The sequence below is a fragment of the Tinamus guttatus genome, unplaced genomic scaffold (assembly GCF_059628265.1).
Source record: "Tinamus guttatus ecotype Peru unplaced genomic scaffold, ASM5962826v1 Tinamus_guttatus_pri_ptg001150l, whole genome shotgun sequence".
Classification (NCBI taxonomy): Eukaryota; Metazoa; Chordata; class Aves; order Tinamiformes; family Tinamidae; genus Tinamus; species Tinamus guttatus.
Window position 1 is genome coordinate 1,999,342 of NW_028289684.1, and position 22,857 is coordinate 2,022,198.

The 22,857-nt window shown below is 42.1% G+C and overlaps 1 protein-coding gene across 1 annotated transcript in view; it reads right to left on the reverse strand.

Moving 5' to 3' along the window:
- The window catches only part of PTPRT (protein tyrosine phosphatase receptor type T), a 396,902-nt gene that overhangs the window by 52,288 nt on the left and 321,757 nt on the right, over nt 1-22,857 (reverse strand). The window contains exons 14-15 of the mRNA XM_088538697.1: nt 12,889-13,024; nt 5,958-5,987 (exon numbers count right to left, since the gene is read on the reverse strand). Of these exons, the coding sequence (XP_088394823.1) occupies nt 5,958-5,987; nt 12,889-13,024 (166 nt within the window). The remainder of the gene's footprint in view (nt 1-5,957; nt 5,988-12,888; nt 13,025-22,857) is intronic.

The window sequence follows — 22,857 nt, forward strand, 5'->3', positions numbered from 1 at the left end:
TTAAAGTTCTCGTGCTCCCTCACCGCCGTTGGCGGCACCAGCGCGTGGGAGCCGTGAGCTTCTCCTGGGCACCGCCGCCTTCCTCCCGCTCACGGGGCCCTCGGGAACACGGCTCCATCCGCAGGGCCTCCACGCTCAGCTCGCCAACACGCCAAGGGCCTCGCGCTTTCTAAACATGCCTTTTCTGAGGCTGTCTTGGAGCGGCAGCAAAGGACTAAGCCTCTTCGGTCCTTACCGGCATTACAGTTCATTGGAAGGATCATAAAATCAAATGAGTGGCACTAGGGATAGAGGTTAAACCCCCAGCGAGGCAGAGCTTTCCTTGCCGGCCCATCAAGATGTCTCTGCAACGGGAAAAGCGTCTCTCTGAAAAGGCCGTTTCCAAAAACAGGGCGCCCCGAGGGCTCGCCGGGTCAGGGCTCCCCGCCGGCCTGTCACCGGCCTGGAGATGCCTCATGCATTATGGAGTGGGAAAAGGGGAAGAAACACAGGAGCGGGGGAGACTCGGAAGAAGAGGCTGATACAGTCCAGACGCGATGGCGAGATTGAAATGTCAACATGTCAACAGGGTGAGATTAATGGCTGCTTTACACTGAAGTGCACAGGAAATGTGCCAAAAGGACAACACGAATCCGTGATGGACGTTCCTGGGTTGCCCTTTTTGGCTCAGTAGGGAGGGTTCATAAACGCAGACGCGGAGAGGCACTTTCCACACGGGAACGATGAGACAGAGGGGCTTGAAGGGGGATAAAAATGCAACTATGGCACGATGGGGGAGTTGGCCGAGCTAAAGGACAGGGACTAGGAGCAGTGAGTCTAAATTAAGTGCCAATTTTGGTCAAAAAATGACATTTGATTTAGTTGTTTTTGAAACCTCTCTTCCTTTCAAGGAAAAACTGTAAGCTGCTAAAACATCACATAGGAATTGCAGCATTTCCAGTATAACTGTCAAGGACTCTATCAACTAGAAAGCACTTGCTACTACAGCGATAAATCAGAAATTTCAAGCAATACTTTCATTTTTAAGTGCTTCCTAGATCAGATTCCAATTTTGCAGTGGTCTGGAAAAACTGCAAGAATTTATTTTAAAAACAGCTTCAAACACTTCTCCAACTTTGTGTCATTTTTACAAGCAAGAATGTTAAATCTCAAACTGCCACTCCTAAGGAGCTCCTGTACGTGTACATTGACAGATTTAATTTTAGATGTCTCACAAGGATGGATTATATATACCATAATGTGGATTTGCATGCACAGGTAATTTAGACATTAGGTATAGATCCTGCAAGTTAAACATGAAATTTCCTCCTACAGACAAAAATTGCTTAGTGTCATGATTTGCAATAAGCAGTTTAGGAAGGCTACACAATTCCTACTAGGTATTTGTGCGGAGTAGCCTGCCAGAAGGTGGTTTGCTCTTTCCTGGGAAATCTGCACAAATTTAAGGCAGGCCACACAATGCACAACAGGGAGCACTGGTTAAACAGTGGTTTTGCAAAGAGAATCTCCCCCATCTCGATGTCAGATTAGAGGCGTCACTTGGAGGAATAGCTCCATGTTGGTGTAATAAAAGGTAATAACTAGACACTGCACCGTGAGCTGCAGAGTTATCCTTTTGCTCCAGTTCGGGATTGGGAAGGTCTCTCCAGTAGTACTGGTGCCCACTTCTGCAATACAGCCCTTCAAGTCACACTTGTGCCAAAAGGTACCAAGACCAAACAGTCTTCAAACACCTGGAAAAGTACTGCGACCACAGGAATATCTTTTAGGGAGCGTATGAGCACAGGATGGGGGACTCCAATGCTTCCTTGGGAAAAATATCAATTCTTTTATCTGTGAAGGATCTTTACCTGCAATGGTACCAACACTGGAACAGTTGAGTCCACACAAGAGACGCACAGCAGAAGAATATACTCGTACAGGGAGATTCACCAAGGGATTCACCCCTCTTCAAAGCCTAGGCTAACAGTTACCACAAGGACATGTTCTAAATAAAATCCTCACATACTGCCTGGATTTTTTTTGGGGGGGGGGGGGGGGGGCCAGGGGCACCTTCATTAGCCTGGCATAACCACTGATTCATTATTCTGTTCCTCCAGCAGATAATAATAATAATAATAATAATAAACAGTTTCTTCCTAAAATTTTGATTTAAAAGTTGACCTGCACAGGCAGATCCTGCTTTCTAAAGAAATATATTGATATATTGTTGCAGGCATGTGTTTACAAAGAATTACAATCATAAATGAAATTGATATTTCTTTTCAAATACCCCTCAAAAAGCTGGAAATAAATTTAGCCTATAAATTCTGCTATTTTTAAAAAAAAGGCATTTAGCCTAATGCCTTTGACAGAATCTCTCTCATTAAGAGAAACTCCTGGTTCAAACTTCTGCAACTGTTCCAATTTGCATTAAATTATAGTGGGAGTTGCAGGTGCTTCATACATCGCAACAGGCCCCTCAGCACTCTCACCAGAACAGGAATAAGGGAAAGCAACGTATTTGCTATTGAGAGTCCTTTTCTCAGAAACACCACTAAACTGAGTGCTTGTAATACATCCATGAGTCCAGCTATCGCCAGATGGATTTCTCCTCTGGTGTGATATCACTCAGCAAATGTCATTCTAACACAATACCTCTCTAATACAGATCAGCAAAAAGATTAAAAATAAAGTAATAATAGAAAAGAAAACAATGCCAACATTCCCAGTTCTCACCTTACGAGGAAATAATAAAGCATTGACAAGAACTCTGCAATGAAAAAGATACTAAAAATATGAGATGCCTGTGATTAAATGCAAAGCCTACTTTAAAGCATATATACTGCCTTCTCTGCTTTAGTTTCAGCTAAGCCATAAGAATTGTCATCTCGGGCATTCTTAGGTCATACTGCACATGCTGCAATGTTATGGCCTGTAGTTTCAACAACACAACACCGAAGTGCCTCTTACAACATATTAAACTTACATGCAGTGTGAAACAGCTAGCAGTTCTGTAAAAATCAGGTAAAATCTCAGCATGAATACAGATTAACTCCTCTGAGTAGTTTCCAGCACCATCCTGGTGTTGGTGATGTCATTGGTGCATCAAGATCCCTCATTTTCTTCTCTCCTCAGAGACAGGGGGATTTAACTGGCACATCCTGCGCTGGTAAAGCAAGTCCTGCCCCAGGTAAAGCAAGGTCTGTGAAAACCTCTGCAATTAGCTTAATGAAGGTAAACCGAGGCACACAAGATGATGTCGACCCTACATGTTGACCAAGTTCAGAAAAAAAGCTTCCTGGGTTTGTATTCCCACTTAATCTGTGCTAAAAATCTTAACTACCATAATATCCCTTCCCACAGGCAAATTGTAACGAAGCACTGCCATACAAAAATCCTATGTTGTTCACTCAGTAAGCACAAAGTAGAACAAAGAGGAGCTTCTCTTATAAATAAGTTCTTTGCTTTTGTTAATTGCTTTCTCTGACATTACAGATACTCTACTGACTTACAGAATCAGTCTCCTGGAGAGCAACATAATGCAAGTGATTTTGCTCCCTAACAAGAGAAAAAATAACAGCAAAGTAGGTGAGAAAGGGTTAAGAGGAATTATCGCAAAGCAGAAAAGAATTTCTCCAAGCAGCACAACTTTGGAGTCCAGAAATTGAAGCTAAAAATAAAGCAATGAAGTCCTTACGGTTGTATTTAAAGTTCTGCCAGCAGAACTATTTGAGAACCTGCTTTTCAATACTGATAACTCATTCAATTCAAATTTGCTTCAGGACTAAAACATTCATATGAGGTCAGAGCATGGAAACCAATTCTATTAAAAAAAATCCCGCAATATACATATTGCTGCTCTTATTTTCACAACACTTCAAATAAACTTAAATCAAACCTCTTTCTGTTCATAAGAGGCTCTGGCAATTTCTATCAGCTTTGCCTAAGATAACGATCCTTAGCAATTTAAGATTTGCATCTGCAATCACAGTAAAACACCCCATTTTACATGGAATTTGAAACGTGAAACTAGATTTTCTTTAGTTATCCGTTCCTTGTTGAATTCTCCTGCTTTTTTCATTCACGAGTGTCCTTCATACCTAGATTGTTGTTCAGAGGAGGGGAGGAAAAAAAAAAAAAAAAAAAAAAAGAGAGGGCACTTGGTTTCGCCAAATTGTGGATTAGGCCAAGCTTGGAACAGCAATCAAACAGGACAGGCAGAGCTTGATGTTGCTGGAATCATCTGATGACTCTTTAGGTGTTACCTCTCCTGGAGTGATGCCCCAGAGCCCATGCGAGGTGGGATACCAGGAATGTCACGAGCACAGAACTGCTAATGACCGATGTGCAGAAAGGCTGGGGGGCTGTTGAAATAGTTACAGGTTTCTACAGCCTGAGGCACCTCTGATTTCTACCTGCTGTGATATACTGCATGATGCACATCCACCTTACTGGATCTGTACAGCCACCACTCTACGGTCTCAGGCTTGGGGGATCTCCAGAAGGTTATTTCCTCACTCTTCTTGTGTCACTCTCCTATCCCTGAAGAAGTCTAGCCTATGTGATCCACTGCAAGGCAGCAAAGAGATGGCTTCACCACGTCCTCACTTTCTCCGTAGCAGAGCAATCCTCAGCTGGCTGCTTAAAGCAGCACTGTGGCTCTGTTGTAAAACAGGGTCAGACAGGCCTCACAATTTGATTCATGGTTTTTAAACACATGAAACTCAGGATTTAATAAGCCAGGAACAATCTGACCACATACTGCCCGTAGGAAGAAGAGAAAATCGTAACAGAAGGCTGGGGACTGAGTTGTACAGACAACGGCCCTCATGGGTTATAAGAAAAGAAAAACAGTGCACACCCAGACAGCAGCGGTGTGACATCCATGGGAAACACACAGGAGAACTGGGAGCAAGAAAAGCACCTTGAGGTTCAAACTGCTCACGAGTTTAACACTTAATTGAACTCTCAAGGAAATCATTCTAAATTTTTATGGTCAAAGCCAATTCTTGGAGAATTAATGTAAAGCCTAGAGAAATGGGCGTTAATCTGCACTTACTCTTATACAGCCAAGCAGAGTCAAGTCTCACTAGCGTGGGCTTCAGACGCTCCACAGATGGGCTCTCTGCACAGATAACAAGTGGAAGAGGTGCCTCTTTCTAATATTTTCTGATCTGCCACTTCAAGAAGTCACACTAACAGGTAAACAGGGAGACTGACACTGAAGTCCTTCACCCTGTTGTTAAGGTTCAAACCAGCTCACATGGAAAACAAGTCAACTCAAGTCTCCTCCCAATCTCCTGACAACTACCACTACCACAGGAACAGCCTGGCCCTGATTTGTTTCCAGCCCCTCAAACTTCAGACAACAGCTGGCTCTGAAGGTGTCATCTGTAAAGCATTTGCATGTGCCTTAATGATTGCCCTAATTATGCAGCATCATCATTAGATAAGGTTAGAGGGGTGATTTTGGTCTGAACAGCTCTGGACCTGGCAGCTCGGGGAACAGAGACACTAGCTGAGAAAATGGTGACTCCCTAGTTCCTGGGTAACAAAAGAGCATCAATAGTATTCAGAAGCCTTATGTTTCTAAAAAAAAGCTTATATCCAAGGCTGAGAAATTCCTGACAATAGATTTTAGGTGTGAATCTCCCTGCAGTCTGGCTAAATATGCTAGACAACCAAAAATGGTGCAAGTGGGACTGCTTGCATTTGTCCATTAGCATGTGAGGGACTATAGATGCCAACTGACATGTCTATGCCCATTTGCACAGGTGTCTGCAGGCACAGTGTTAGGTCTAAGGGTGAAAGAGGGAAAATATAATAGGTGTGAAGTGAGAAAATAAAGTGCAAGCTGCTAGAAAGACAAGGATACATGGAATGGTTTAAAAAATGGTAAAAGAAAAGCATACAAGAAAGCACAGGTTACAACAGTCAGCATGCTCAGGAATCATCATCCACAGCCAGGTACTTACAAGTAATAGGAGTAGGAATACGCATTTCTTCTAAATGTTGGCAGCCAGTCAGATGAAGAAAACATCCAAAAGGGAAAAAAAAGAAAAATACATAATTAGATTTATATGATCTCTTAGCTTATTTTCTCAGTGTATAAAATACTTGTGCTTTCATTTTCACTGAGTTCTTTCTCCTACGCTTCTTTCCTGCAGCTGTTTGTGTTTGAGGAACAGACACTGACCCAGACATGGGAAACATGGAGCTATTTCCACTCCTGCTACTGACTTTGTGTCACTACGATAAAGTCACTTCCCCTCCTTCTGTCACAATTTCAAGTATAATGAGACTTACCTTTGCTTCTAAAATGCTCTAACATTTTGGGAATAGAAAGCTTTATGTAAAAGCTATTAATATAAATAACAAACAGGAAAGTGACAATGAAAAATGCCACGATTTTGGAATATTTGGGTAACAAACCAACTGCGTACTGCCAAACTAAGACTCATCACACTCCAAACTGCAAATAGTTTACTAACAATTCACAAAACATTACATATTTATAGCTGATCACTGGCTCTGCATCAGCTTTCTGTGTTGCTGTGATGAAACATATTTTTTGACATTTTTTCCTACACAATCAGCTTCCAAACCGTTTTTAGGTACGGAGCAGCACCACAAAGTGAGACCTGGAGAACAGCTGAAGATTAAGAGGAGGTGTCTTCCCCTTTCAGACCCAGGATAGGAAAGAGCATATTGGGGTTATCCATCCCCAGGCACTCAGCGTATGGTTGGTCACACAGTCTTGTGGTCTCATGTTAAAAATCCCTCCTGTCCCACTTTCTCATTTAATTTGTTGCCCCAGGGAGACACTTTTCCTGGGAAAGGGCAGCTGACAGCACCAAGTGCTTACGCTGCCAGATTGTGGCTCTTGCTATAAACCCAAAACTCAGGCTTGGAGACCTGATCTATCCCAAGCTCTTTGGCTGACTCCAAGGCCAGGCAGACCACCATATAGTTATGGCATAAAGCAGAATTGCACAAAAATTAGAATTTCTGCATGTGCATTGCAGAAATAGAAAACAGAAATAGAAAAGTGGTGATGGCTACTGAGCTTCACTGTGAAATCCTGAGTTCCTCTGAACCTCAAAGCAGAAGAAAAAAATCACCAGGATGTAAAAAAAAAAGCTAATGCAGATGCACCCGAAAATACCGCATTAAGCCCTTCTGATCAGCTGGCAGCACAATTCCCACAGCGCTGCCGCCTGCAATCCTGCTGCTGAGCATGCTGCAGTATCTCCTGACGCCTCAGCCGCTGGACCTAGGCGATCACACAGAACCCTCCACTTCTCTTTAAACTCCTGCCTGTGCCTCAAGGCAGCAGGAGGAAGATTGGGAAGACAAACTCCCTAAGGAGGGAAAACAGAGGCAGCAAACAAAAGGAGGATCATATTTTGGAAACGGGCAAATTCTCCCAAATTGTAGTGCCTGAGGTATGTGCTCACTAAGCAATATTTCAAACCCAAGGGTTAAAATTGGTCAGTTACAGACCATTGAAAACAACTCACTCCAAGAATGCATCAGGTAACCTGCAAACCTGGCCCATGATGGGGACAGAAGATCCTTCTTAAAGAAGGACACGCAGGCGACAGGGGTCACGGGATGTGCCAAAACCTCTCCTGTAATTCTGCCCTATAACTCTGGTGTGATCTGCTTAAGAGACTGTTGGGTTTTATTTAATTAGCTTTAGGTGACAACCTAAATCCTAATCCAGAATAAGGAGACAACTTTTCTTGGACCTAACTAATCCGAGACCCTACATAGCCTCAAATCTTCTTTTTTGCTACCAACAGCAGTTTAACGGGTCTTATTTAGAGCGCGCCCGTGACAGACTGTCTGATCCCCTTTATCCAGTCTCACGCTGAAAGGGGTCACCGGAGGCTCTGTCCCCGTCAACGCGCCGGTCCGAGGAGCGGCACCTTCGTCACCCCAGGGACAGGCAGGTCACAGGGGAGTCCAAACTGTCCGGGGGGCTCAGAACTGACCAGCAGTTAATCCCTGCATGAGGGGATAGAGCCAACGGGTATCTCCTCCAGGAAAAAACGTTTCCAAATGCCTTTTTATTTCCCCTTGTTTCATAATTTCCCAAGTAATCATTTATTCTCTGTTGCACAAAAATATTTAACTAATACTAAAGACAAACAAACAAGCTCCTCAGAGCATTACAGATGCCTCAGTGCAATAAATATGAGGTGTTTCAAGGCAGGTACCTGTTAATGAAAGCAGGCTGTGCTGCCTTGAGTTGTGTGGGTAATTGGACCCATGTGGGCACTGATCACCAACTCACATGCTGTAAATTAACAGGCTCAATTATTCTGCAGCAATTTGCATGTCCATACCCAGATGTTGATATTGGCACCATAAACATATAACCCATACAGCTACTGGGGCTTCAAAACTGAGGAAAAACCCGAATTGTGTTAACTGCTTTGACTTTAAATGCCCTATGACACTTAGTTACAGTTAAAGCAGAAATTTACTACACCCAAACACACTTTTTTTTTTTTTTTTTTTTTAAAAAAAACATAGACATACACATACAAATGTACTAACAGCTTGTGGTGACCTACAGGGTTTAGCTAATTTTAAGACAACAACAAAGGTCAAATGCAATTTTTCAGCTGCATGAAAGCTCCAGCTGGCTTAACCCCACAAGACAGCAGGCAGGCCAACAAAAGTCATCAGTTGCAGAAAAAGTTAAATATGATTTTTGGAAATAGGAACCAACTCTTACCTAGGCGTTTTATATATATATTTATTTTTTTCCTTTCAACAAAGTGTGCCATTTAAGGTGCTCCCTAAAGGCAAAAAGAAACTTACGATGATCTCTCTAGTTCTAATAACCCGGTTTCCTCCTCCTCTTAGTGCTCTCCCCCTTTGCTCCTTCCTTCGCTCTCTGCAGGGATTCACAAAGTGCTTCACTGTGGAAAAGCAAACGTGCTGTGGCCATCACTGAGGAGCTATGACGCCCCGTACCATGAACAAGTGTCACTATGATGTTTTCCAGCTCCATTCAAAGGAAACGCCTCAAGTTTGTCTAATTAAATTACTTTTCTGCATTGTTGCCTTGCAAGGCAACACTGTCTCATGCTAATGCCTCTGGGAACTGAGAAGAGAATCTCATTTTAAAGGAAGGTTAATACTAAATTTGAGGCCAGGAGGTTACGCTCCATTTGTTTGTGAAGCAGGAGAATAACCTTCTTGATAAACTGCTCAGATGAGCGTGAGCTCCTAGCCATGCTCCTCCAGAAGTTCAAACCAAGCCATGGTCCAAAGCAGCCTCTTCTGTTACAAAATCTGGTCCTCACCTGCATTAATTTACCAGCAAAACAAGCCTGGAGAGCTTAAGCACATCATCAGGGAACACTTGTCCATGTGCACTTGCAAGCCCTGCTTTGCAGCCATAGGCAGGGTCTGCTCAAGGGGACCTCAAAGGGCCACCCATGGTCAGCAGGTTTCTCAATTTTAGTCACTTGTGAAGTTTTACTCTTGCACTCAGAATTACCTCGTTACGGAGAGCCTGGCTTTTTACTGGTTCCCTGGTTTCCAACGGAAGACAGAAGATTAAGCACAGTTGATGAATCAAGGGTAGGCATCAAGATATTCCCACACTGATGCATTCATCAGAACCAGAATGATAAAGATCTCCTCCAGGATGTTTGAAGAAAATTAACTGCCCATAATTCTACTGCAGAGAAATTCCCTAACTATTTTGAAATTTATATAAAAACTAAATTGGCAGCAATCACTCTGCCGAGTAGCAAGTCTCACATTAACATTTTTACAGCTGCGGCGGACAGTTTGTAAAAAACAAGTTTTATGTGAAATCTTACGACAGGAAAAATGGTCTTTGGTGAACAACTAAGGGGAGACACTGTGCTGAACATGACTGGCTGAAAACAAAACAAAAAAAAAAGCCTTAAGAAAACTGAAATCATCACTGATGAGCTGGAGGCAGCCAGCTTTGTTGTTGAAATCCCTAAATGAATCTAATACTACGGATACTTGACTATTGGATTTCCTTTCTGATCAGAAGATATTGCTGATACCTCTCATACAGGAACAACCTTCATGTGTTTTAATGTCTCCCTTTACTGCCACTAAAGCATTTATAAGTGTATATACATACACTGACAAATTATGTCTGCTCTTCCAAATTCCTCCTGTTTCATATTTTTAATTCAAATGAATACTAACTGCTTAGTATTGAAGGATGCCAACACCACTCAAAAATTACACCCAAATAATAGATTCTTAATCATCATGAAAAATTGTTTGTTTTCCGCTCAGGATTATACATGATTCATTACATAGTGTGAAAGTAATGAAGGATATTAACACCACCGAAATCCTGCAAAACACACAAGGATGTTTGGATGTGGCATCATTCTGTACTTCAGGACTGCTTTCCTTACAGGTTTCATTTTCAAGCTGAAAGTGAGAGATTTTCTTGCCTTTAGCAAATAATTTTGAACAGGAATGAGGGAATAGCGAGCACTAAGCAAAAACTAGAAACTTGGATCAATCTTTCCTGAAACTTTTTCTACTTTTCACTGGCAGCATCTGATTTCTGCCCGCCCTCCTCCTTAAGAGCTGAAAAGCTCCTGGAAGCTGTTACAGAAACATCTGTAGTCTTCGGGCTGAGTATTGACCAAAGGTGTCATGAGCATGACTGTAAAGTGTGTACGCAGCTACATTTGCCCAAAAACTCTGAAATATTTGCACATGGCAACATCTAACTCACTTTTAGCTTTGTCCAGGCAAGTTTTATGATCTCCAAGAACAGAGGTTCTCCATCCCACAGCCGCCCAGGTAATCAAGTCACCAGCAGCTGTTGCTGCAACACGGGGCTAACCCATCCCAGAGGGAAGACTGCATTGGAATCCAGGAGGTTCCTATCGGCCCATTTCTCCAGCCTGGCAAGACCCTTCCAACTAGCAGTCCTGCACTCCAGCATCGAAGACATAAAATTACTCTGTGCACATATGCAAACTGCAGGAATATACAAAAAAAAAATCATATATTGATTTAACTGCTGTTGCCTTTTTGGAAAATGTGGGGCTGTTTGTCATAAAGATAAGAGACTTAAGGCAAGAGGGCTTTATTTTGCCAAGCCCCACTCCTGGCAGCAGACCCAGTAAAGTCATCAAGATTACTCATGTGTCATGCTACCTGCACCCAAGGCTAGGGGCCACCTGGCTAGCTAGCTCACATTTTATCTAGAAGGAAATTAATGTTGAAAAGTTGGCTTCACTTTAGAAATACAACCGGTAGAAACAGATACAAAATACATCCTTTTCCTAAGGAAAATCTCTTGCCAAAGCAGTTTTCTGAATCATAGTATATTAAACAGCAAACATAAAGCTCTTGGAAGAGCAGTAGCTAGCAATGGTCCATGACCAAGTGCAAAGAGTCCCAAGAAAAATCACACAAAATAAACTGCTTGAAGAAATTTCTCTTTTGTACGTGATTGTATAAAGTTTTGGCCCCCAATAAACTAAAACTAACTCTCAGAAAGGCTGCTAACCCTCAGCAAGAGGCAACAACCCTGCTGAACACTGCTTGCAAATAAATTGCTATGTGCAAATATGTGCCATCAAGTCTCACTTGGGAAAAAGACCCTGCTCTAGGCATGAATACAAGCTTTTGATTAAAGAACAAAATAATAAAATAGAAAGAAATTTTCTTCAGCCCTCTCTCTACTGCCTTTTGTAAGCAGTCATTAGGCAGTTTCAGGGGAATGCAGAGTCCCTGCAAAGCTGCATTACTCCTTCAAGCCAGAATGCAAAAGAAAAAATATAAACTGTATGTATAAAACCAACAAATTTTAAGTAAAAAATAAACAAGTTGACAAAATGGACAAAATAGAGAGACTTCATACTACTGAGCTGCTCAATTTCCATTTTATGCCCATTTTTCACATATGCTCACACATACATATGTGATTATCTGAAGGTCTGAGACTGCTTTATAAAAGCTCACCAGCTTTCTTGGAGGTATTTTTCACTCCTTAGTTTTGTTTTTGCAGTGGAATAAAAGGACTTGCTTCATACTGTGAAGCTATTCTGCCAAATTCTGCCACAAAGCCTTGTTTCTGAGCCTTGCATTTTAGTCCTTAGTGGCTACCACACCACAAGCAACTTTACTGCCATAGTCCTGGGCCCAGAGTGGACAACCTCAGTAGCTCTTCCTTCATTTTCTGTCCCCTCCACTGTCTTCCTTCCTCCTCTCATACCTTTAAGTCATTGCACAATCCCACTCACCTGCTTGTTCTCATCTCTAATTTCCTACTTCTCTAAGTTTTATTCAATTTACAGTGTGCTCAAACTGATGCCCAGTTTTCAGCTCTTCTTTCACCTACAACTCTCTTCCCTCCCTTCAACAAAAACCAAATTATCTTGCTTGCATCTAATCTGAACACTGCTCAGTTTGGACCACACTATTCTCCCTCCCTCTTTTACTGTATTCCTCTGCTATCTCCACCTGCTTATGACTTTTAACATGAGCTACTCACCTTTGTTTTCAAAAGTCCTGATGCCTCATCCCCTCCCTTTCTATCACTTCAGAAAACTCTATTTTTGCTCTAGTGGTTGCAGGCTCTGACCCTCACAAGCTTGCAGAAGGCATTTGAGCCTTCTCCCATGCTGACTGCCACTGCCTCCTTTTCTCTTTTTATCTCCTTAATCACCTTCACCTGCTGCTCCCTCTCTTAAACCATTAATTCTCAGGTGTAACAAGGAGCCCTGTGCTGTTCACACAGGATCTGCCAAAACAGACTTCTCACCTGTGAGAAGTATATTAGTATTTCTTAGTGTTTCTTAGCATTTCATTTCTACCAAATTTATTCAGCACTCCAGACAGGAGGTCTAGGATGGAAGCAAAGCAGAAACTTACCTTCTCTTGATGGTAAGCATTGCTCCTAAGAGGATAATAACAAACATCAGAAGACCAGCTATAACTCCAGCCATTTTCACTGTGCTGTCCACTTGCTTTTCTGGCTCCACTGCATTGGAATTCTGTGTGGAAGCTCCTTGAAAGATGAAGGGAGAGGAAGGAGGAGATAAAAAGAGAACTTGTAGAAAAAAACCTGAAATTATTCAGTTTCAACATTCATTTGAAAACCTGATACTATAAGTTGCAATCTAATAGCAATAGACCAACTGTCCACTTAATCCTTTGCCTTTAATAATGGCTAGTGCCAGATATTTCAAAACAAAGAGAAAAACCCCAGTGTAATGCAATTGACAATAATATTTTATAACATTATACTGCACTGGGGTATTTATTCTTTTGATGCATTCAGCATTTCCAGAAGCAGGGGGATTAATAACAGTTACAATTATCATCTCAAGTATTTTAAGTGGAGGTACAATCCTTACTCACTGAAACAGCGAATGAAAAAGTTTGCAGTGATATATCTCATAGTTCTGCAAAAATAGTTTTTTTCCTTTTAAAATCAGGATGCATTGGTACTTCTCACTACACTACCGTCTTGGCTTTTGTAAATAGGCAATTCCAATTATGCATGTTACAAGTGTTAATCCAACCCCCAGAGCATCCTCTGAACCATCTAATACATTCTATGCATGAGTTCTTCTCCAGTCTAGGCCAGAGATTATTTCTACCACTTTATATACTTATATATATGTATATATATAAAAAGTACAGCCTACACACCTAAAAATAAAACAGTTTGAGAAACTTATCTGCAAAGCATTTCCTCTTTTACTTACTTGTCATGATCTGACCTCAAGGTTCTGTTACCCCTCCAGTAACGGCTGAATGTGGCCCTCCTCTCTGCTGCAGGGACCACTCACAGTGCTTATATATATATATATATGTATATATACACACATATATGTACAGTGCTTATATACAAATGCATACACACACCTTGCGTCTGCTGACTTTGTTACTGTTGTACAGATTTCTTTCCAGATATAGCTTAAGACACTGAATTTGGTTTAGAAAGGCCCACAATATTTGAGTCATGGTTATCCTAAAGACTAAATGACCCTATTTTTTATTATATTCCCAATAAACTTAACTCTTGCAAAAAACACCGCTATTGAATTTGATGGAGTTACAGGGATTCATGTCACGTGGGATCACAGTCTTATGTCGGGCTTTAGCCTAACTGCTAAATTTAGGCAAATCTTCCTCTGCAGTTTGGACATGGCAGGAAAAGAGAATCAACGTGGAAAACACAGAGCTGTCATCAGAAAACTGTCATGCTCTGCTCTTCTACCCCTCTGTGTAGCTGACTTTCAGGAAGAACTGAATCAATTCTGCTCATGAAGCATTCGGGGACATGATGTTCAATTTAGCCAAGATTTTGGTGAGAAATCAGAAAGCCTCACTGGGTTGTTCTTGTGACCATTTTCCACTTGTTAATCTGCATGTGATCCAGAAAATCTCTGTCTGCAGAGATGACTCCCAATGATTACCCTGATCCAATAAGGAAAACGAATATAGGGCTTCCTAAGATGTCCTCAACACCAACACCAGCCTGAGCTGATGGACTGCAGCGGGATGTAGTTTGATCCTGAACAAAGTAGAATATCCTCCTCTCAGCTATATCTTGGGGAATAAATATAAAACGATAAAACATAAGACAACTAACCACTTTCCATGATCAAGATACAGTTTCCCTAAAGCTGAGCTGATGATCTAGTTTACCACAGCAAACCCAGTATTTAACCGAGCAAACACTGTCTTTGCAGGGCACATGTAATTTCCAGCTTTCCGTCCCTGGCCACTCTACCAATCTGCTACATGTTGTGTACAACAGCTTTTTCGTGCAATTAGAGCTCACTGATAAACTTTTGTGTGGACGTCGGAAAAGCATTGATGGGACTCCATACCAACTGCATATTATCATCTATGTTTGGCAACATCTCTCACAATCTTGGAGCAAACCTGTCCAGGAGGTGAGCTATATCTCATTCAGACAACTAGCCCTGATATTGCCATACAACAAAATAAAGTCACTAATTTTATCATGCAAATAAATAAAACTATTCGTTTGACCTGAAAATCAGAGGTACTCCAAATTATCCTCCACTTGAATCCCAGTTTCTCCAATGACCACAAACATTAGCTATTGGAGAATGGTTTTCCACCCATTTTTGTACCATCTGAATGTCTTTATCTACTGCAAACCATGTTAAACAAAGCCTGAATATGCTGTCAGTGCCATCTCCCAATTCACTTGATTAGTTTAATTCTGTGACGCTGCTGCTTATCACTCCAGGCAATGAGTGGTCAATGTGTGTGTTTTTTTTTTCCTTTCCCATTGCACTACTGCATTTCTAGAAAGAGAATAAAGTCTGATTATCCATCCTGACACCTACGCACTGTGGTGACTGATTCACTGAAGCTCCTATATAACTCTCCCTCTATCTTGGGAAAGGCCAACAATTCCTTCAGGCTACTAGTCCAACCATTTGTAAGATGTCTCTGCTAATAGTGCCTAGGAACTGATAATATCACAGAGCCAGTAAATTCCCGAGCCTCGGCATTCTTAAAGTTCTGCAATCAAACAGTCCTCTGAAAGAGCCCATCGCTTTCCTGCTGTTCTGTGGGATTATTTTCCTTGTAGAGGCCTAAATCTCCCATGGTTGCACCAGCTGCTGGTACCCGAGAACATTTCTATTCTAGCAGTGGGACGCCTATGCTGCAGCTGCAGAAGATGACTTCTGCTGCTCTCCATTCTTCTTTTTGCTGCCATTTTTACATATCTCCCTGCCTTCAACAACTTGTTTGGAATGAAGTTTTGCTTCTTTCATTACATGCATACATAAAAGATTTGAAATTTAACGGGCAAAAAGTCCATAACAATTGCTAGGATGGCTCTTACACACAAATCTCCTTAAATAGCTTTGGAAGCTCTGCACTCTTGGGCTTGAGGGGCCAACCTTTTCTTTCTGAAAAGCAATGTTTCTGTATCGCAGAGATCAAAACGGAAAGAAAATAAACTATCATCGCCCTAGTTTCTGGTGGTCATTTCCACCACATTTCTGGCTATAAATTGTTTCTTGTACCTGAAGCTGGATCCTGGAATAATAGTATATGGGACAGGTCACCACTGCTATTACTGTGTGCATTTCAGAGGCACCCAGAGGCACCCGTTAAGGTCAGGACCCCATTACGTTGTACCTGCAAGAAGTGGGACATTCCTCTGCCCCGGGCTTCCTTTCTTAATAAGGTAGGCAAGTGACAGAAAAGTCACGGCCAGAGGAGTGAGGAACCCAGGTCCCTCGTCTCCCTGTCTGTGTGTTATCCACTACATCAAGCTTCTTCTTTCGAAGATATATATATATATATATATTTATGTACTGGGACTGCACAGTCCCAGAAGTTTGACCAGAACTGACTTTCACAGACACTGTCATTCACTGAGCCCTATCTTACATCCGCAGGTATTTGAAGATTTTAATCCTCACCCACAGACCCCATTCTTGTTTTTTTTTCAAACCCTTTCAAGATCCCCAAACACCGACATCTGACATTTTCTTGCTATACAGAGCACAGTGCAAGGGGCATGTTGACAGCATATACAATTCTCAGCACATCACAGAAATGCAAAAAGCACAAAGCAGGGGGAAACGGGTTTTTCTGCAAAGCTGCTAACCTCATCAGCCTGAAAAAGTCAGATTTACAGATCATGAAACAGTGTTTGTTTTAGTAATGCTCTCACAGGTACCCCATGTCTAATGCAGCTGTCCTGTTCCTGAGCCTGTAATTCAGAGTACCAAACTATTTCAGTAACGTGCAACTAGTGGAAAAATGTTTCTTGGTTGTGTCAGAAAGCTTGTTTTCTATAGCTCTTCGGGCCTTTCAAGCCTTTAAATTCCCCCTTGCTTTATATAATGGTCAAAGCTGGCAGAGCAGTGGCCCAAAGTTAGTAACCCACTTCTGAGCAACAGGAATTTTGAAATCCGAAATGAATTTCACTACAAAGGGCTGCCATCTGCATTCCAAGTTAAACCTTCCAGGTTGCTTCCATCTGAACATGGTCTGTCCACAAGGAGGAAGAGCTGGCCCATTAAAGAGCTTTGAGCAGCCAAACCACAGTTTTTTACTGGCTGTTGCTACAGAGTATGCCTCTCTCAAAACGCTAAAAACCTCGGAGACCATCCACCTACCAGCAAGAGTTCATATGCAGTGCTACAAGTATCCACAATGATTCATATGTTCTTTAAATTATCTTAATGCTCGTACAAGGTAAGTAAGAAATTACACAGCTTTATGGGACTGGACAGAACTGAGGAGCTGGCACTGCAGCTGCTCGGCAGCAGAGCTGAGGACTGACATTCCCCAGCTGGCACCCTGGGGCAATTGCATCAGGTGACAGAGAATGGTTAAATTAATTATTAATTTCAAGTAAGAGACTTCCAAGTAGGAAGGTATAAGAAAAAGGATGGTTAGTCCTGCAGTGGAAGTGGTACCATAGTTGTCAGCAGTGCTACTGCATCTGAGAGAACGGCTGGACCCCGCACTGAGAGCAGAGGAGAAAACAAAATGGTTGTAGGGATAGCTGGGCTAGACACCCAGGGGCAAAACCACCAAGAGAAGGCAAATCATAGGGGCAAAGTCAGAAAGGCAGATGTGATGGGAGTTTCAACCACGGCTGGGTGACAGGAAGACCCAGAAATGGGAGAAATCTGGTGAAAATAGGTCTTACATTTACACCACCTAAGAAGGCCATCTGCTTAGGTAGAACATCACTCTTGAAACAAAAACTACTCAGAAAAAATGACTTGACAACAGTGTTCAACCCTGAAGAATTAATGAAAAATAACAGGTTAAAAATTCATTATGAGTTAAAATGAGCTACTTAGTTAATCCAAATAATTTATTTGCAGCACACAGCAGCTAGGCAGCATGCAGAAGGTAAAATATCCTAATGGACCTAGAGACTTACTTTCAAAAGAGAGTTATTCTCAGATCACTTGTAAACACGGTTTCCTTTTCTTTCTTCCTTTTTTTTTGTTCCTTTTTATGCTGTTTTCTATGCTAGTGACCTACAGATGATTAAAGCCTCTCTAACGGTAGAAACATTTTCCCTTGCACGCTCAGCTCCTGATCATATCTGCACCTCCGACAACATCATCCCCGAGACCTAAACACAAGGGCATGCTGCTGGTTCCGTGTACCTAGGTGACATGAAGATACCAGCAGTGTTTGGCATCATGAGCTGCTAGCGAGCCGGGCAGGCAGCAAAGCCCCCGAGTTCGGGGCTTGCACGAGCCAGGCTGGTTGGCACTCTGCACGAGGCTGGCGTTTCTTTATATCCTTGGGGAACAAAGGGAAAGCACTAATCCCAAAGGAGGCTGCCACTCTAGCCATTGCCCTTTGCAATTCCTTAAAAATAAAAGGCAATGCATCACCCTTATCACCAATCCGTAATGGCTCAATACTCATTTTCCACTGCCAAAGCCTGCAAAGAGCAAAGGGCTCCACGCGCAGGCTGAAGGTTACAATGCCACATTCCCATTTTCCACAAAAAGCTGAAAGGGAAAGGAAGCACTGAGGAGAGCCAAGCATGTTCTAAGTGGAGGGAAGCAACACGACTGAGCAGCCTTGGGGAGATCAGGAGACTAGAACTGATGCAAGGGATTAGCAGGCAACCAGGTTGAATCTGTAAGGGGGATGAGGGTAAACACACAGCAAGGAATCAAGATTAGTGTTACTGAACTCGATGAGAATTAAAAAAAAATAGCTCTAAGAAAATAATTGAGTCTGGCGATTTGAGTCAAAAGCCCACCACACAAAGGCTTTTATTTTCTCTTTCTGTTTTGCTTCCTCTCGCTTCAGAATAGAGACACTTAGTTTGAGCTACAGGCAGATTTACAGTCCCCAGGAATGAGAAAGGTTATTACATCTTCTTGAAAGGGGAGCTCAGATGAAGAGCAGCTGTTGTGATGTCTACAGCGATGGGATGGTTCGGGAGGCGACAGCACATTTCCACTGCAGCTCTCCACTTGTGCAGATCTACTTAAAGGCAAGCTTTAAACCATAAAGTTGGAGAAAAAGTTAAGTTCCCATCATCCCAAGGCCAAATTTACAGATTTCTTGTATGGCTTTAAATAGAAACAGGGAGATGAATTCATTCAATGATAAAGGCAGAACAATACTGGGCACTGTTACCTAATGCTCACACAAGGCCTGCTCTCTTGAAGCAGTAACTTTGCTTTCAGCATGGTTATCGTTAAAACCCCACAACCAGACCAGCTGCAGAATTACAAAAGCGGTCAGCAAAGCCCAGAGGTGGCTATAGCAAGTCTGAATTAAAGTCACCTTTACAGCCCAACTGCTCAGAGGTGCTACGAGGCCATGGTGGCCCAAGAAAACAGGGTCCAATAAGACGTCACACTCAAGCTGAAAGACCAACACGAAGCAGAGGACCCAGCTCCCACCCATAAAAAGGGACTGTTATGGTCAATTCATTAGTGAGTCCATGCACACAGACACTATGTGCCCTGCATAAAATACTGTGCATAAAATAGTCCACTTTCTGGCAAGTCGAAGCAGCTTTTTCCATTGGGTCTTGGAGGAAATCTTACTTTCCTCTACAGCGTTATTAAGGGATGCCCTATCCCACACCTACCTCTTGTCACAGAGTTTCATGCTTCTATATAGCTTTTTGATGTCCAGTTCCCAAAAGAAATTGAGAACCTAATGCATTAATAACAACCCTGCCTGTTTCTGTACGGGGCTGTGTTGAGAAATCTATTCAAGGAAACAGAGGTATAAAGTATTAGCAATAGTCTTGGGTTTGGTGTGCCTTCACAAGTGCCAGGCAAGGACATTGACAACAATAATCTGTCCACAAAAGTTTTTTCAGGCAATCCACAGTAGATGAACAGTGGCACATCTAGGAAGCTATCTCCAAATACAGAGAATCTTGGCTCATCCCAAAATAATCAGTTCTAATCTGCTCTAAAAATCCTCTTTTCTCAAGTGACCTGCAGCATCCCAGCGGTGGCTACTCTGAAGTGTTCAGCAACAACAGACTGTGAAAATATCTATCCCACATCTTACCTTAAGACCTTGGTCTCTCCCTTCTCTCTGGTTACACCTCCTGGGGAGCCCTAGACTGTAGCAGAGCTCTAGAAGAGGCAGATGTCCCCTACATACTCGGCTGAGGTCAGCAAACTCAGTTCACCTGTAGCCTCACCCAATTCTGCACCAATGTGGCCAATAATTCAAAGTTGGTGCATTAGCTCATTGAGTTAAGGAAGACCCCAGAATAGACATTTTAAAACCCTCTACAGAAGTCTGGATACTAAATTTGATGAAAATGAGGATGCTCGCTAGTTAGATGGGCATTCAAATGCCAGGAAGTTTGATTTGTCTTCCCAGGGGGGAATATTTTTCAGTAAGAGCAACATAAGTGTACCTGCTATTAACATTTAATTATGGTGATACATGAGCCTGTGGCTCAAAAATAACTTTCAGAAGGCAGAGACTTGTTCAAGAAAAAAAAAATACATTTTTATGCACCCAACTTAAAAAATGCAATGAAGTCTTCTGAAATAAATAGCACAAAACAGAATAAACCTGTCAAAGGAATAAAACTCTAGTGTATCAAAAGACAAAATGCAGTAACAAACAGATTTGAAGTGGGACAAAATCTGTTTAAAAAATACATTATCTTTCTACAAAACTAGAATATATTTCAGAAGACAACGGAGCCTTCTTAAATGAATTTTAGGAAACAGGATCTATTAAAGGAACATTTTTCATATACAGCAAAACCGTGTGAATAGGGGGTGATTTTCCTCCCAATTTTCAATTTGTTTGCACTGTTTCTGTTGATCTGCAAGGAGGGTAAGAGGGCATGATGATTTAATTAGCCACTTCTTGGACCTGGGCTCACTTTCGAGGTTGACAGCTTGTTCTGTGTCCATGTTCCAAGCAGGCCCCTTTGCTCGGTGACAACTTTCCTCCTGGTTTCTGATGTACAATGGAAGCACAGGACCATTTCTCTCAATTTTAAAAGCATTTGAACTCCACAGTAATCCCAGTTCTTCTTTGTTCCAGTTTCACCAGGCTGCCTTTTTATGTAGTTAAAATAACTGATGTGTAGCAAGTCTCATCTATCTAAGAACAACCACAGAGGGACATTTCTACAAAAATTTAATCCATCCCAAAAGTGAAAAACTATCTTGCCTTTCCCCCTCCTGTTTTATGATATGATGCATAACTCTGTCATGTCCCGATCCTGTGCCTACTGAGCTCGAGTTGAGCTGGCAGTATTGGTTTTCTCTTTTGAAATTTTCTGGAGCACTAGGACACATGGGACACAGTGTTACATAATGCAACACACTTGTGACACACAGACCTGATAGGTCCTGATGGAAATCTCCAAGATACTTAAAATGTTTGGAGCTTCTCCATCTGTGCTCTGTGAATGAGTTCAATGCCATGTTCCCGAGGGTTTGATTCTGCAGTGCTCCTGATGCCCACAGGTGTGTGCAAACAGAGGCCTTGGAGAATCAAGGCTTCATTTTGTAGTCATCATGTCTCCAACAGCAGGAGCAACATGTCCAAATGAAATAAGAGCCAGAACATGCAATAGCTTCTTAAATGCACAAATGAAAAAATATCTCCATGCGTATTCAGGGAGATTTTGAGGCACTACAGAGGAGCAGCAAGGAACCCCTATGCTGCCTAAATCATCCTGCAACGCTCCTGTGAAGATGTACGTGTTTGGTGACCTGTGCTACAGGTGTCCATTCCCCTTGGTGCAAAAGAAGGGCCACGAACAGTCAGAATAATTTAAAAATTCTAGTCAGAATAACTTAAAAATTATCTTCCCATGCAGACAAAACAGGAAACGAGGTCATAAAGCGGCTCAGACTTGCCCCAGTTGTAACAATCTTCCCTTTCCTGAGCTGATAATCACCTGTGCTCAAGAGGCTGGGCGGGCTGCGGGTGGTTACCTGTTGCCTGCCTATTACTGCTAAGAACAAGGAACACCGTTCCCAGGCAGCATGCACAAGAAAACAAAAAGGAAAAAAATAAAAATGTACCTCGTAATGATAAACTTCCATTTCTTTTTAATTTGCAAGAACTCACATTTAGAAGAAAGAAGAAATGAGTATCAAGAGATAAGGAATGATTAATGAGCCCTTTGCCTTGGTTTCAATTGCACCGTGAAATTAATTTAATGCACTCTAAGGATACAAGAGGTAATCGCTCTCTTTTGGTAAAAGGTTTCAATTTCTCTAATAAAGTATCGATATAAATATGTTGCTTTAAGACAGGGACAACAAGTCAGTTAAATCAGAAAGAATTGGACATACTAAAATAAATGCCATTAAGGAAGCCAAATGGTAAAACTAATTAATTAATTAATTAATTGAATGGAAATTGTATGGCAGAGAGCTGGTAAACTGGGATTTCATTATAAACTTATTTTAGAGTGCATTTTATGATGATGATAGGCATCCAAGTGACTGATACCATGAAAAAACATGAGTAATTTAAAAAGAGTAGCTGTCCATCTGAGGAGACGTGTTTAAGGCTGGAAACAGTGACAAACCTGAGACCAGCAACTCGGAAAATAAATACATACACAGATACAAGAGGTTAATAATGCTTGTGGACTTACGACATGCTGACAAGATGTGAAATGGCTACACAGACTGGACAAATGAAGAGAGCTTTCTGATGGGTTGTCAAATGTCACCACAGCAAAAGCTGACAAGTCTCTGCCCCTGGACCTCGTTGCTGGCATCAGCCAACTCTTGCAGTGAGATGCTGGCGGGTCCGAAACGGGCTGCACAGGCGCGCTCGCCCCGCTGGGTACCCACCAGCTGCACTGCGGGTGGGATTTGCCACTGCTGTCACGAG